The sequence below is a fragment of the Hyposmocoma kahamanoa genome, unplaced genomic scaffold (genome assembly GCF_003589595.1).
Source record: "Hyposmocoma kahamanoa isolate Upper Pololo Valley unplaced genomic scaffold, ASM358959v1 202, whole genome shotgun sequence".
Classification (NCBI taxonomy): Eukaryota; Metazoa; Arthropoda; class Insecta; order Lepidoptera; family Cosmopterigidae; genus Hyposmocoma; species Hyposmocoma kahamanoa.
Window position 1 is genome coordinate 17,493,801 of NW_020653726.1, and position 15,124 is coordinate 17,508,924.

Genomic DNA, 15,124 nt, shown 5'->3' on the forward strand with positions numbered 1-15,124 from the left:
AACATATATACAGCTACGATTTATTTAAAGTATAAGAAATGACACAGGCACAATTTTCATTGTCATGGGATGCTCACAAGAAAAATATATGTTCTGGATTAAGCTCTTTGCAACAGGTAAACATATTTTGTTTTGCTTTATATTTAAATTTTAACACAATATAATCATGGTAGCCCAATTTTAAACACAAGATCTATAAGAGATAGTGTTTCGTCATCGAAGACAGCCCTATCTTAATCTCTCGTAACGTTACGGCGAACGTTAGCAGTAATTAGGATTATCTGTAAAATGTCGGTGACATATCGGGGCATTCACTAATTTTGAGAGCATGTCTGCCCCTAATGCTGAAGGCCTAAAAGGGGGCATTCATTCTCCTGCATTGCAGTGCGCCTTGCGTCCACCGCGTAATGCGGGATTATGAATGTAGTCTCAGCGTGCAAGCCGTCCTGCAATCTTGCAATGCGTGCTGCGTAACTCCATACGTGGGCCATACGCAGGATAGTGTGTGAGCAGTCTCCTGCCTGCGCAGCAGACTGCCATGCAAGTAATGAATGGGCCATTTAAGGAGCCCAAGTCTTTTCGAATTGTGTGTCTGTTCAAATTTAGTTTACAAAATAGTGACTTGAATTAATGGTAAAGGAGAATATTGTGATGAAACTTACATTTTGGAGAAGTTACATAAATACATTTCACCCCCTTTCCCCACCCGGGATAGACAGAGACCACAGCCTTACATAAATGTTCACTTCATCAAAAGGCATCAATGCTTTCACACACATTTTGATCACTCATATTATGTAAAGTATTGTATGGTGAAATTGCCAAGTTTACAGGGGAGCATTTAAAAGTTTTGAATTCACTGAAATGAGCGTAACATGCATTGACTTACAATTATATGGACGTCAGGTCCCCACTAAAAAGTGTCGGAACTTATAGGGCGTTAAAATCGTATACAGAGCGTCATTCACGCTGTAGTCTTCGTTTGTTCGACTGACAGCGAAGCAAGCAAAATTAGACAGTACTGCGATGACATTACAATTTTATCTAACGTTTTAGCTTTGTCATATTCCTTTACATGTCACTACGTTTAAATAGGTTGACTTGGGACATTTTTTTCATGGTTTTTGTATTAGACCCGTCGTCCATTTATTTGTTAGTCATAAAAAATATTTGTGAAGAGTATACATTAACCAAATAGAATATGTTTTATTACACAGAATGGAGAGTTTGTGGATATGACATTAGCGGCTGACGGTCACCTTGTTAAAGTGCACCAGGTGATAATTGCCCTCGCCAGTCCCTATCTTAAAGAACTTATTACTTCAGCAGAATGTCCACATCCTGTTATATTTCTTAATGTAAGTAGAACATATTTTTAATCATAGATTTAATAGTAAAGAATAAATAAAAATGTTTACTATTTTAAATTGATAATTTAATGACTTAATAATAGCAATGTCATGCAAATGGTTATTTATTATTATTTACAGTGATTGGAATTGGGGGAGTTAATTTACCTAAAGTATAAACATTTTCTTAGTATGGACATATCTATTTCATCATCAATGTGGATATACACAACTACTATATTATATTTTGAGACTACAATTTGTAGCAAATTGTTACCTAATAAGAATTTGTCACCAATGTACTCAAATTTCAATAAATAATATGCATATTCAAATATAATCACAATAACAATCACAGATTATTAGTGTTAATTCAGAGTTTTGTAGCACTTCATCACTGCAACCGGCAATTGATCTATATTGATAAGTACTAATTAGAAATCAGAGCAATTAGTAATCCCCTTTATCTTTTTATAACATAATTACAGAAATTCTCCTATGCTACACTATCAGCAGTGCTGGAATATATCTATACAGGAGAGGTCCTGGTCTCTATTGAAAACCTGTCTGAACTCATAGAAGCTGGCAAAGAGCTGCATATCAGAGGACTTGAAGACATGGTTTGTTATTCTTTTTATATTACTGGACTGTTTGGGTTTGAGGCAAACACTGTATTTGGTATGCAACAAGAGCCATGTTTGTTAAGAAATATAGAATCTCCAAGTAATTGTATATGGCTACGATAGATACTATACACTAGTACATCTAAAAAAATACTCAGATTTCGCATGGTACAATCAAGAGCATATTAAGCTTGACAATGGACTGTTCTCATCGTAATAGAGTTGAATTTTAAGTGTCGAGTCCTTGTACCTTGCATAAATTCACAATATTGGCTTGCTTGCTTGGCCTATGAAACTGAAGCTGCTTAGCTTATTTTGAATAGTACAATTCATTCATAATTGATAACTAGTGAAATCCTCAAAAGGACACAACAATCCTCATGGATCACATTTGTGTTACTGACATTTTAATCCAAAATCAATTGTTTATTTCCAGAAACTACATCAAGCAGTATCTTCGCATCAGAGAGATAACAATGAGTTGGTAATAAACACAAAAGAAGAATCAATTGATGATGAAATATGCTACTTTGAAATATCCGAGAAACCTATTGAAGAGAAATCTACTATTTATTCAACACATGACCCCAGGCATGTTTATTCCCAATATTTATTATTAAAAAAACCGACCTCAATACTTTGAGGAAAGTGTATGACATTGGTTAACAGAAAGTGAGTGAAGTCCAATAAACCAAATTTATCCCCTAATTTGTCATCCAAAGAGGTGGACCATTTTCTTTAAATTTGAATGGAACCACTACTAAGGGATCCCCTTTAAAACAAAAAAGAATCATCGAAATCAGTTCACAAAATGTGAGACATGGTGGTGTAACATACACTACTGAATAATATAGAAAAACTATTGAATTGAGAGCCTCCTCCTTTTTTTAAGCCAGTTAAAAACTGCCTCCGTGGCCGAACGGTTACCATGCCGGACTGCCACGCAGAGGTCCCAGGTTCGATTCCCGGGCCGGGAGAAATGTTTGTATGGCTTACATTTATTTCTCTCGTGAGTTTGGGTGTAATTTGTGGTTGTCTATGGGTGTGTCCATGGCACCCGCGACACAGGGTTTCCCTAGTGCGGGGGCTATGTTGAGTGTGTGCGTTATTTATTTATTTATTTAATTATTTCTTGGCGTAAGCTTCATAAAACTAGATCAAATATGGCATTGAACTAACTGCGACTTGTAAAATAAATTGGAAATATAACTATTTTTATTTTCGATCAAATGAACCAACATTTTGGGCCCTTTAAAGGTCCCATGTCCATGGGTTATGGCTGACTGAGATGGTAAAGTCACCAACCAAAAGTTTCATTTCCAATCGCGGAAACCTAATAACTCGATTTGTAGATAATCGAAATATCGAAAGTCAATTTGTAGATTTTTTTATGATAATGTTTACCTGGGCTCAAATTAGGGAAAACTGAAACAACAAAATTACTTCAAGGTCACTGAGCTAACCTAACCTGGAATACCCGTATCATAACCATACAAGAAAAAATAGGTTTAGTATTGTCTAGTGTCCCCAGTGTTAAATGCTGGGCCACCAAAGTCATTAACCCTGTATATCTTATTGTACTCATATAACATCATATATGTATATCAAAATTTTAATCATAAAACAACTTTGTCTTCTCAGTATGGAAGATATAACCAGAACAGAAAGCATGGACGAACACATAGACGATACATTTGAGGAAGCTATGCAGCAAGAAGAAGACATTATGCACGTAGAAGAAGTAGACAAGAACAAATCAATAAAAACTGTTGACAAACCTGCAGAGATAAGTGTAAGCAGAAAAACAGTGACAAGTCCTACTAATTTACCTAGTGAGTATTTGCCGCCATAGACATAGTTAATCGACATTATTAAAAATTTGAGTGCGTTACTCATTCTTCATTGTTGAATTGATCTTGGGAATGAACTAGGGAATGCAATACCGGGATCCCGCACCAATTTTGCGAGATTGACCCCGCACGTAAACTGAGCAAATTCCCGCGGTATTTACGGGATAGCGCACACGCAGATTAAATGCGTTGACCGGCGCGCTTGAATCTCGTAAAGAGAAACAAACTGTCAAAAAACACATAGGTGATACATAACATCAATTGGAACAAAGAGGCCTGGAGTTCCACAAACATAAACAAGTATGTACAGTGTTAGCAGCTAGATTTAATACAAATAAAAATGTACGAGATCCCGAGAGAGAGAGAGTGTGCTGTGTAATATGGTGATAAAATTTATAAAAAGAATCATCGAAATCTGTTCACAAATGTAGGTGTAATCGCGTAACACAAACGTGTGTGTACCTACATTATTATTATTATACACGAAAAAAAAACAGTCGAATTGACGACGTCATTCTTTTTTAAAGTCGGCTAAAAACAACTTTTTTTTTATTTTCTTCGTAAAAGTGCGTAAGGATAAGTCGAAAATTTCTATATTTAAGTTCTTACTTTGTTATAGAAATCCAAAGTGCGCCTAAAGCGTGCTTTATGGTGTTCCTACTGTCTATGGTACCTAGCACAATTTGCAGTTGTCAATATGGAAGTCTCTGGACAGTCTCCGGACACCAGTTGGCCTGTGTAGAACCTAGCCTTTCTGAACATGGTGAAATGAGGCTATGTCAATCTGACTCTAAACGGAACCCTCACCTATGTCTCATATGATCTCGTGCCAATTGTATCCGACCCTGTGAAGACCTGCTAAAATCAACAGATAGGAGCAAAGGCGTGGCTGCTTGCTGGGCCAAAGGCATTCAACACCGGTTTCTTATTTGAAAAAGAATATATAACCCCAGTTCAAGACCTACATTAACAAGTTACATCTTTTACAGATGTAAGCGTGATGCAGTATACAGTATCGAACCAAGGCAACCTGCAGATAATCTTGAACCGGTTCATGTACTACCTAAAACATACGAACCGCGACGGTGCACGGCAGTGGCGCTGCGTAGACTACCTCAGCCCCAGTCGGTGTCCCGCCGTTGCTATTACTAAGGACGACGTTGTTATGCAAAGGTATGTTATTTTTATTTTTATTCAATATCGTGGTTTTTTTAGTACCATTCATTCATCTACTTGTTTGTGTAAATACTCCACTAGTTTATTATGATTATTATTGATACAAATATCGAACAAACACAAACAAAACTTGCTTCAAGTGTCTGTTGCCTCAACGTGGCTGCCACTCTTACCAGCAGATGTTATGGATTGCTCTATGCGCTTGTAGCGGACTTTTGTATTGGGTTTAAAATAGAATAGAAAACCATGTATTACAAACATTATAAAAAAAATATTTACTATATAACTTAATACTATACTGACATGTGTGCGGCTGTGGCGTATGCAACAGGATCTCATTCAGCTGAAACCACAGCCGAGTATGGGCTGTGACGCTGGTTTTCAATGGATCCTAGCGAGTGAGTCACTGACGTGTGAATCGCGAAAGGAAATAAAATACTACATAAATACTTACGTTTGTGTATGTATATCGTGTTATTAATATTTGGAATGGAGAAGGATTTTGTCAGTGTCCGTTTTCTAGTTTCAAAAACATAGTGTAGGGAGAGAATACAGAAAATTTTGTTTGGTGACACAGACAGAGTATCGAAGAGATTTTTGCACAAATGGATTCCTAGAATAAAAGAGATACTTATAATAAGCATAACAAGATGTTGTACTTTGAAGTGTTAGATTTTGCTGTCGAAAAACACACTATTCGATGACGATATTGCTAATCCATTAATCAAATAATGGTAAAATATACCACCTTAATTTTTTCAAGTAATCGATTAACTATGTTGCAATGCAACATTCTACGTATGTTGCCAAGTTCTAAACGTACAATGTCTGCATATGTACCTGCAAAAGAAAACCCGCCCGGACTAAAAAAAAATAGCAATAGACATGGTATCTAAAACCATTAATTTATCAGAGAACCACTGCAATATTTTATAGTTGGGGCACGGAAGCTCCCGTCTGTTTAAGAGTTATTTATAAATGACACATTAAGAGGGAGCATGCCAAAAAAGTGTTGACGTTGGCTCCGCCCAAATTTGTAAAACAAATATATGCCTGAAGTTCGAGTGACATGCGACAGGAAATGTTGAATTTTGCGCATTAAAAGTACCAAATTCGTTTTAGCGGAATAACTCTAAAACTAAAGGGATTTAAAAAATCCGTAGTGACAGTTGTCGATCATGCATAAATATAATTAATTATCTAATGAGGATAAATCGAAAAAATGTGAAAATTAGAGGTCAAGTCGTGATTTTTATCTATCGAGGAAATTTCATTGTTTTATATTTCTGATTAATGTCTATGCTTGAATATATCGTGTAGTTACTCATACAATATTTTATTTTTAACTTAAAGTGGATATACCCCTCTAAAATCAAATCGAAGATTAGGAATTTTTCCTCTGCTCCCTCTTAAGTGAAAGAAAAATAATCTGTCTGATATCAATAACTATTACACTGAATTTATTATAATCTAGTGGCATGTTGTTTTCTGGATCACATCCTTGAGTGTTCATGGGAACAACCTAAGATATGTGTAACATACTGCAATAGATTTCTCATAGATGGCGCTACGACTAAAAAGTCGTTGAAAGACCAAGTACAAAGACACGACGCAAGCACATAGAAAAATTCGTGAGGTCCGTTGGTTCGTTCCGTGGCTTAGTTGGTATAGCGTCTGGCACGGTATGCAAGAAGACGTCGGTTCGAATCCGACCGGATCGAAGGAATATTTCTGAGTGTTCGATCTTTGTATTAATAATTATATGTGTAACATGTTCCCTCCTCTTAATCAATTCTTTACTAGAGACTTACTTGTTAACTGGTCACACATTATAGACACAGAACACGGTGATAGATTGTATTTTATTTATTATAATATTTTAGTGCTATGGAATATGTTATGAATCGGATTATTGTTTCTTTTTAACCAGGATGTCAGCTCACACGCATCAGTTTCACGACAAAAAGATCCTAAAGAAGGTGCAAGCTGGTGCGATTTTCACGGCTATACACGACGCAGAAGCCGAAGGCGCTAGTAAGAAAAACGGAAAAGCAGTTGATAATGTCAGCGAATAAAATGGTTTTACAAAATATATATCTTTCATTGGAAGTATTACTACCTTGAGAATACCAATCAATGATTATTGCACATTAAAAAAAAATACAATGGCAACACAGAACAATAGTGTTGTGCCTTAATCGAAGATTAAAACGCGAAATTATACGAATCTCGAACTAAAATACCCGTATCGGCCCGTTCTAAGGAATCCCGAGTCATTCCAAGCACGTCGCCTCAAATTGCCTATCCTCTGTGTGGGGGGGCCATATTTACAGAAAAACTTATTTTTATGTTTTCGGCTGAAGGACTTTGTTTCCATGGCCAGAAATAAATTAATTAAAAAAAAAGTGTTCCCTGTCGCGTCCAAGTTTTACTTTTTTTAATCAAATTTTTTATAATGTGTTCAATGTCGACCTTAGAATGTCGAACCCGGTGGCTTATCTACTCTGTCTGGGGGTGTCACATTGTAGTTAGAGACAACAAGTTTTAGCCCTCTTCGCCGACGGGTTACTTAGTACAACATCTAAATGTGTCCCCCCAAGCTGTCATATATCCTCTAATTGAAATTGGCTTTTATAGCCACATAATGGTCACATTCCATCAAATGTAGTATATTTTTGTGTTTGTTACAAAATTGATATAATGGAGTTTACGTTCTTTTTATTAAATGATCAAACTTATCACGTTTTTCTGTTGAATCCAGTTCATTCATTTAATTCCTACAGTTAATTTAATCGTAAATATTACTATGTTCTCCTATACTGTTTGTTTATCTCTAATATTTCGACTGAACGACTGGTGTCCATGGCCATGGTATAACTTAAAAAAAAGTTTCTGTTTTAAATTACTTTTCATATATAGAATAAGGTAATGTACACAATAGCCTTATTGCTTAGGAGCAATTTCTTACAGGCAACCTTAAGTAAGATAATCAATAAATGCAAAGCGTCGACTAAATTTGGACGAAATCCCCTTTTAATGAAAGCTTAAGTTTAATTCTAGACCCTTTTGTGATTAGAAAATAAAGGTATAATCATAGATTGCCATATAATTATTTCTAGTAATTCTGTTTTGTGTGCCTACTCAAAAGTTCACATGAATGAGAGGTACGGGGTTCACAAATTTAGCCGACGAAAAGACGTGCACCCAAAGAATATTACATAATAATATATTGTCATAAGCGTCGTTTTCTAGAACTATACTCTAAGCTCAAGTCTGGATTGCACTGGAAATACGACCCTAATGGTAGGGACTTGAGTATATTTTGAGTGCTTTAAATCATACTCAAGTTCTGACTTGAGCATTGAGTGGAGTTCTGGAATACGACCCTAAGGGTCACGACACTTAGCTCCCCGATTCTTTTTCTTTTTGGTTTTCCTCCCGTCCGCTTTTACGTTTTGACATTAGTACGTACTTACAAAATTAGTCTAGCGCCGAGCAGAATTATCATATTACTGGAGCTATAAAATTTTTAAAAAGAATATCCGCCATCTTTTGAACTAAATAGGAACTAATTCTAAAATTTTGCGACTAGAACTAGAAATTCACGACCTTTTCTGGTGCAATCGGATCTTAGCTGTGGTTCTCGAGACTGAAAATGGTGAAGCCGGAATAATTTTATTCCAACGTGGACGTTTATAATTTTAAAACGGCGTTACGACTAAATCTAGTTTTTTTACGACTAGAACCGAGTAAATGACGACGTTTTACCTGACTAATCAAATTTCAAAATTACCATGGTCACACAGGAATGAGGGCGCCACTTTTTTCTGGAATAGAATGTAACGTATAGAAACATTGACCTTTTGATATAGAAAGAAATAAATACTATTTTCTAGGGGCTAGACTTTTGAGTGGCGAAGGAAAGTTTACCACCAACATGATAAAATATACATAAAGCCATTATGTGTCTGTTAGGAATGAAGATTATATATTTTTATTCCACCCTTGATGCTTAAAAAACTTGATTCCATATATCTAAACATAAATAGTTATTCTATTACCTATATAATTCAATTAAAACCAGCTGACAAAACACATTTTGTTTTACAAACAAGTTTTGTAAAGTCACTATAAAGTTATTTGTTCTATGAGGTTTGAAACCGCAAGGAAGTAACCTATTTTGATACGATATCACGCCTACTCCTACTGGGGTAAACAGACTATAAAGCGCAGGCCACACCGCGGGCGAAGCTAAATTAAGTTAGTTTAGCTCACGTAGCTGCATGCGACCTTAGCTTGGGTAGTTTAGTTCGTGGTGTGAACAGATGTATGAAAATATGTCGCAGCTACGTGAGCTAAAGCTAACTAAGCTTAGCTTCGCTCGCGGTGTGGCCTGCGCTTGACCCTACTGTCATGAAATACCTCTCGTTTCCTTCTTAGCGTATTGATGGCATACACTATTATCGCGGCCCAGAATTTAGGGTCCCTAGAGTTAATAGAAGCGCGGCAGTGGGTCACTGTTTGGTACTTTTGACCAGCCATTTTCAAGGACATCCTCAGTCTAATTGAAAAAGGTACGCCGACGTCAACCTTTCCTCACGTTCGCTTTATAAATCTGTCATTGTACTTATTATACCTACATACATTCCATATGACCAAATCATCAAACCAAAAGCATTCCTGGTTTCTGTTACCACATCGTCTTTCACAGTTATATTTCTCATTTTATTTCTGAAGCTCAATTTACAGTGCCTGCGGAATGGAATGGAAGAGAATTTTTGGAACGACATTGTACATAATATAACTTTATGCCAAAATTGTGTAACGTGCAAACTTTGTGCAAACTATTACTCTAGCCAAAGTCGATGAAGAATAAATGTCAACAGAAATATGATTTCTAGAGTTTAACGACTGTTTGTCAATAATGAATTATACTGTGATGCGATTTTTCAGCAGCTAGTATTGTAAACTGTTGTCAGATAACCTGTTATTCCGCTGTAAATAATTTTTATTTTTAGGGCTTGGACTGTTGGTACAGGCGCCAAAGACCCACAAACTTCCAAATTGAAGCAGAAATTTAACGCTGCCTCCAGGTTCTGCAAAAGGGAAATTGCCGCTGCAAAGTTTGCGCACACTCGCAAAATTGGCGAAAAATTACTTGGCCATGTGTAGTAAACAACCAGCTCTTAGATTACCTCGAGGATCGCCAACTTATTAACGACCGCCAGTACGGCTTTCGCCGCGGTCGTGGTGCTGGTGATCTTCTTGTATATATCGCGCATCAATGAGCAAGTCCCATCGAAAGCAAGGGGGAAGCAATGGCCGTGAGCTTAGACATCGCTAAGGTTTTTGATCGGGTCTGGCACAAGGCACTTCTATCGAAGCTACCATCTTACGGGCTTCCAAAAGGGCTGTGCACTTGGATCGCCAGCTTCCTGTCTGAGCGGACCATAAAAGTCGCTGTCGACGGATTGTGCTCGGACACCATGCTCATCAACGCTGGCAAGGATCTATGCTATCATCAACTCTGTTCATCCTGCATGTCAATGATATGTTATTAACTAGTAACATTCATTGCTATGCGGATGACAGTACCGGTGATGCCTATTATACAGGTCGCACAGTCCCTTGCAAAACCCCGCAAAGTCACAAGTGTGCGCGTTTACCGCTAAAAATCCCCATTCGTAATAGCGCCAAAATTCCAGAACACTGCCCTTACCATCTCAAAGAGTATTGGGGTACTTGGAGTCGACATCACGAGCGAAGTCCAGTTGCGGAGTCATTTGGAGAGCAAAGTCAAACTGGCTTCAAAAAAGCTCGGAGTGCTTAATAGAGCGAAGCAGTGCTTCTCTCCAGGTCACCGACTTTTGTTATATAAAACACACGTACGGCACCATATGGCGTATTGCTCGCATCTCTGGGCAGGAACTCCCAAATACCAGCTTGATCCACTTGATTCTATCCAACGTAGGGCGGTTCGTATTATCGATGATCCCAAACTTATAGACGGTATGGAGCCCCTTAGCTTACGGAGAGACCTTGGCTCTCTGTGTATGTTCTACCGTCTTTATAATGGGGAATGCTCTGAGAAACTTTTCGAACTGGTGCCACCGTCCTGTTTCTACCATTGCACCTCCCCGCTAACGGAGTAGAGTCCATCCCCACATCTTAGATGCCTGGCATTGTAAGACCACACCAGGTATCCCGTTCGTTTCTTCCTCGAACCTGCAAGGTGTGGAATGATCTTCCTCCTGAAGTGTTCCCTTTGCGCTATGACATGGGGTTCTTCAAAAAGCGTGTTTACAGGGCTCTCAAAGGCTGGCAACGCATAGGCAACTCATCTGATGTTGCAATGTCCATGGGCGACGATGACCACCTCCCATCAAGTGGCTCATCGGCTCGTTTGCCCCCTTCTTTACATAAAAAGAAAAAAAAGGCAATTTTCATAACTTTTGAGGAAATTCAAACTACTCAAGGAATTCTCCTTAAAAATGAAGAGTGCAGCCTGTTTTTAGGAACAATTGACATAAAGTTCATAGTGCTATCTACAATTTCGTTACAAAAAATAGCTTCCTTTCCATTCCGCAGCAATGCAAATTGAGCCTAACACTATTTTCATGCTTTTTCTGCCATACCGAAACACTAGGGTTAGGACACATCCCATATAAACAATTTTATTTAATAAAAAATAAATTTATTACACACATTAACATGAATAAAAACATCATACAAAAACATTGTACAAAATACGTATGTCAGTTGTATTATATCACAATAAATATGAGCAAGTTATTACAACAAGGCACTTGATTAGAATATTATGCATCAGACTTGGTTATTTTTATTCTTAATAACATGTCTAGGCAGACAGACAGTCAGCTTGATCACGCTGAACTTCCTTGCTTCCATTTCAAAGCAGCACCACCCCAGCTACCTCGTTACTCACTATGCGCATATCTGATGGCTGTTTATACCTATTAATAGACGAAATAATTAACTAAGCTTTTACTCAAATTTAACTTAATTTATTCGTGTAAACAATTACTTAACAGCTGTTAAGTAATCATCGATTTAGTGGATTTGTAGATTAGAATCAACCCTATTTCAAAGGAGGAGGTTCTCAATTCGACTGTATGTTTATTTTTCGTATGTATGTTACGCGATAACTCCGCCATTTTGTGAACCGATTTTAATGATTCTTTTTTTGTTGGAAAGAGGGTACCTCAAAACCACTTTTGTCCCATTTAAATTTGAAGAAAATACCCGTAAGGGTGATATACTAGGGGATGAATGACTTTTGAGGTCGGTTTTTTTAGTGCTCTGTACTGAAATTAGGTAATTGATGAAGTAGTCTTCCCTTCCGCACCCTGCGCGTTCACCGGTAGGCGAGACTTTACCAAATTGCATTTCAGCAAATGTTGGCTACACACCTATTTAGTTACAGATACCTACGTTTGAAACATTTGGCGGTCTAAGATTTTGTTTTGTTTGCAATTTCAAAATGCTATTTTTGTTCCATTTTGATATAAACATGAGTGTACTTATAGTTTCACTATGTTTAGTGATGTAAACACTAGGCCACATAAAATTAAATTAAAGCTTAGGTAGTTAATTACATCGTGACTTAACAGGTGCAAGCAAACCAAAGTAAGCAGTTGTTTTAAAATGATCAAAGTGGGCACATTTCGGAGCGAGGCTTTAGCTCTCCTCTTTTTCAGTGTATGTAATTCCCTGCGACCCATATTAATATTATATATTATGGGAATGTATTATGGAATGTCGTTAATTCATACAAAAGCGCTTATAGAATCACAATAAAATATTCTTATATTGAATAAGTAAAATATTGTCATCGATTTAACTCTTAGAAACTAATTTACTGTTGAGATTCATTAATATAAAAATATATATTTCAACATTATGCCTCTATTATTAAAATACGCGAGAACAAGTCACTTTAAAAAAAAAAACAAATAAAATATACCACATTCCCCTCACCACCTGCCATATCGGACATTTTTATCACAGCATAAGGCTCGATTACATTGAACGAGTTTACAAGCAGGCGAGTCAGCTAATGAGATAGTGATGACACACAAATATTTGCACTCAGTAGCCATCTAGTCATAGACATTTCGAAGACACTAACACACTACAACTATGACGATATATGGCTAGTTACAGTTAGTTTAGTAGCGAGTAAAGCAGCCCGGCTTTCAACATTCTCGCAGGTTTGCACCCTGTGTGTGAGTGAAGCTACAGCAGTTTTGAGCATGAGATAAATGCGATCTTGCTGTTCGAAATTGCTGTGAGCCGCTCCGGTGTGTAACAGTACCATTTTGAGATTTAATTAAACAAATAACTATCGTGAATTAACTCACAACAACTCTAACTTAATTTGTATACAGGTATTATAGTGTGAGTGTCTACAGATTATTTACAATCTGCTAGTTAGCTAGTGAATATGATTACACTAGGCGAGCTAAAAAATTTGCTGATTAGTAGCTAGTAAACTTGCTCAATGTAATCGAGCCTCATCGAGTATATAACCAGAAATAGAGACGAAATAAGGGCCTTCTATCCCTGGCAACTCATCAGGCAAATGGGCCTTATATCACTTTTAAATATCAACTCGCGTTTGCGCTCAAATCACAAATTGGAAAGCGGAAATAGTAAACCGCCAACAACCGAGTCTCCGTATATTCGAAAAATATTCTGTATTTATTGTAATAAAGATAATAATATCTCTAACTATGGTGAACTGTTCCATTCGGCGGTGTGGGAAAACAGTAAAACATCTAATTACAAAACAAACGGAATCACATTTCATCGGTAACTAAATATTAAATGTGAAATTTTTCAATTTTCTTCCATTATAGCAAAGCTCAAGTTAAACTGGTCTATTTGAAGTAAAAACAATTGACGACACCCGACACATTGCGCAGTTGTCATCGTAATGATTCGGTAGAATAATTTTCAAACAAATTAAATAACATTTCGTCTCTCTCTCTGGTTATATACTCGATGTCGAGCCTTTACGACATTACTCTGTTTTAAAAAAGTGAACATTCTATGTCTACTTTTTTATATGACAATATAATTCTTATAATAAATCTACATCTAAAGATGTAAAGTGGTAAACCAAAAATGTTGCCATTAAAAATTATCGGTTACGACAACTGGTTGGGAAAAGGACAATAATATGCAAATTACATTATAAGTACCAAGTTGAAAACTTAAGTGAGCTGGTACTTTACGAATGTGGGTAGTACAAAAGCAGCTTTATGAATATCGGTGTTATAGTACCTTAGATTCATCGCTTTCTCGTCTTCACAAGTGAAGACATGTGCGGGAGTATCAAACTTAATTTCTTTATCAAGCGAACCTATGACAAATCCAATTTGGCCTGAGGGATAGGTAGGTACAGACGCATAAGCGTAAGCGGCTTGAGGGAATTGGTTCCTGCAGTACTGTAAGGTGCTGGAGACTAATTCGATGTCGTTCCAGATTGTACCAGCTTGGGAGCACACGATACCGTTCGGTTTTAAAGCACTTTTCATCAGAGAAAAGTAGTTTTCTTGGAAGAGGCTGACCGCTGGGCCGACGGGGTCGCTGCTGTCTGTAATTATGACGTCAAATTCCTGGCTATGATTCTTCATGAACTCGAAACCGTCGCCCACGTGAAGTGTCAGTTTAGGACTCTCAAAGCCGACGGCCATGAACGGTAGATACTTTTTGGAAACTTCGATTACTTTTGCGTCGATTTCGACCTGAAAAATTAAAACAACACTTCACCATAAGGCTGCCAGGAAGAGATTGCTATCAAACTAAAAGAGTCGCTTCTAATTGCCGCAGCCAGGCGACGCGACGCTGCGATGCTTTGAAACAGCAGTGCAACATAAACTTTATCTTTTACATGATAAGGTTATATTTCTTTAAAGAAAAAAAAGGCCAGAACTTTGCAAACGGAAATATATATAGAACATGTATTATTATCTACTAAATAAGGTATACATTTAGTAGTCGACGTTTGTGCCGTCAAAGGCTATGCAGTGTGTAACTTAGTTTTTCAACAATAAGCATTGACTTACAAATAAATGGACGACGGGTCTAATACAAAAACCAC

At 37.2% G+C, this 15,124-nt stretch overlaps 2 protein-coding genes across 3 annotated transcripts in view; one reads left to right on the forward strand and one right to left on the reverse strand.

Moving 5' to 3' along the window:
- On the forward strand, nt 1-7,090 carry LOC113227041 (broad-complex core protein isoforms 1/2/3/4/5-like). Of its 2 annotated transcripts, none has more exons than XM_026459909.1 (7): nt 1-116; nt 1,218-1,358; nt 1,838-1,969; nt 2,409-2,563; nt 3,614-3,804; nt 4,812-4,995; nt 6,929-7,090. In XM_026459909.1, exons 1-7 carry the CDS (start codon nt 39-41, stop codon nt 7,071-7,073), a joined length of 1,026 nt encoding a protein of 341 aa, XP_026315694.1. In that variant the 5' UTR covers nt 1-38; the 3' UTR covers nt 7,074-7,090. The 2 variants fall into 2 exon arrangements, with proteins under 2 accessions (XP_026315694.1, XP_026315695.1); XM_026459910.1 differs by lacking the exon at nt 1-116 and adding an exon at nt 524-544 and having other exon boundaries at nt 6,929-7,088.
- Nucleotides 7,091-13,908: 6,818 nt separating this feature from the next.
- Nucleotides 13,909-15,124, reverse strand: part of LOC113226934 (spermidine synthase) — a 12,241-nt gene continuing 11,025 nt past the window's right edge. Inside the window, exon 3 of the mRNA XM_026459740.1 lies at nt 13,909-14,768. Within this exon, the coding sequence (XP_026315525.1) occupies nt 14,235-14,768 (534 nt within the window). The 3' untranslated portion in view covers nt 13,909-14,234. The remainder of the gene's footprint in view (nt 14,769-15,124) is intronic.

Bases quoted from the DNA above. Each gene is read 5' to 3' on its own strand.
- LOC113227041 (XM_026459909.1), top strand. From the start codon at position 39: ATGACACAGGCACAATTTTCATTGTCATGGGATGCTCACAAGAAAAAT. The intron at 2,564-3,613 runs GCATGTTTATTC...TTGTCTTCTCAG, and splicing joins TATTCAACACATGACCCCAG to TATGGAAGATATAACCAGAA. The intron at 4,996-6,928 runs GTATGTTATTTT...CTTTTTAACCAG, and splicing joins GACGACGTTGTTATGCAAAG to GATGTCAGCTCACACGCATC.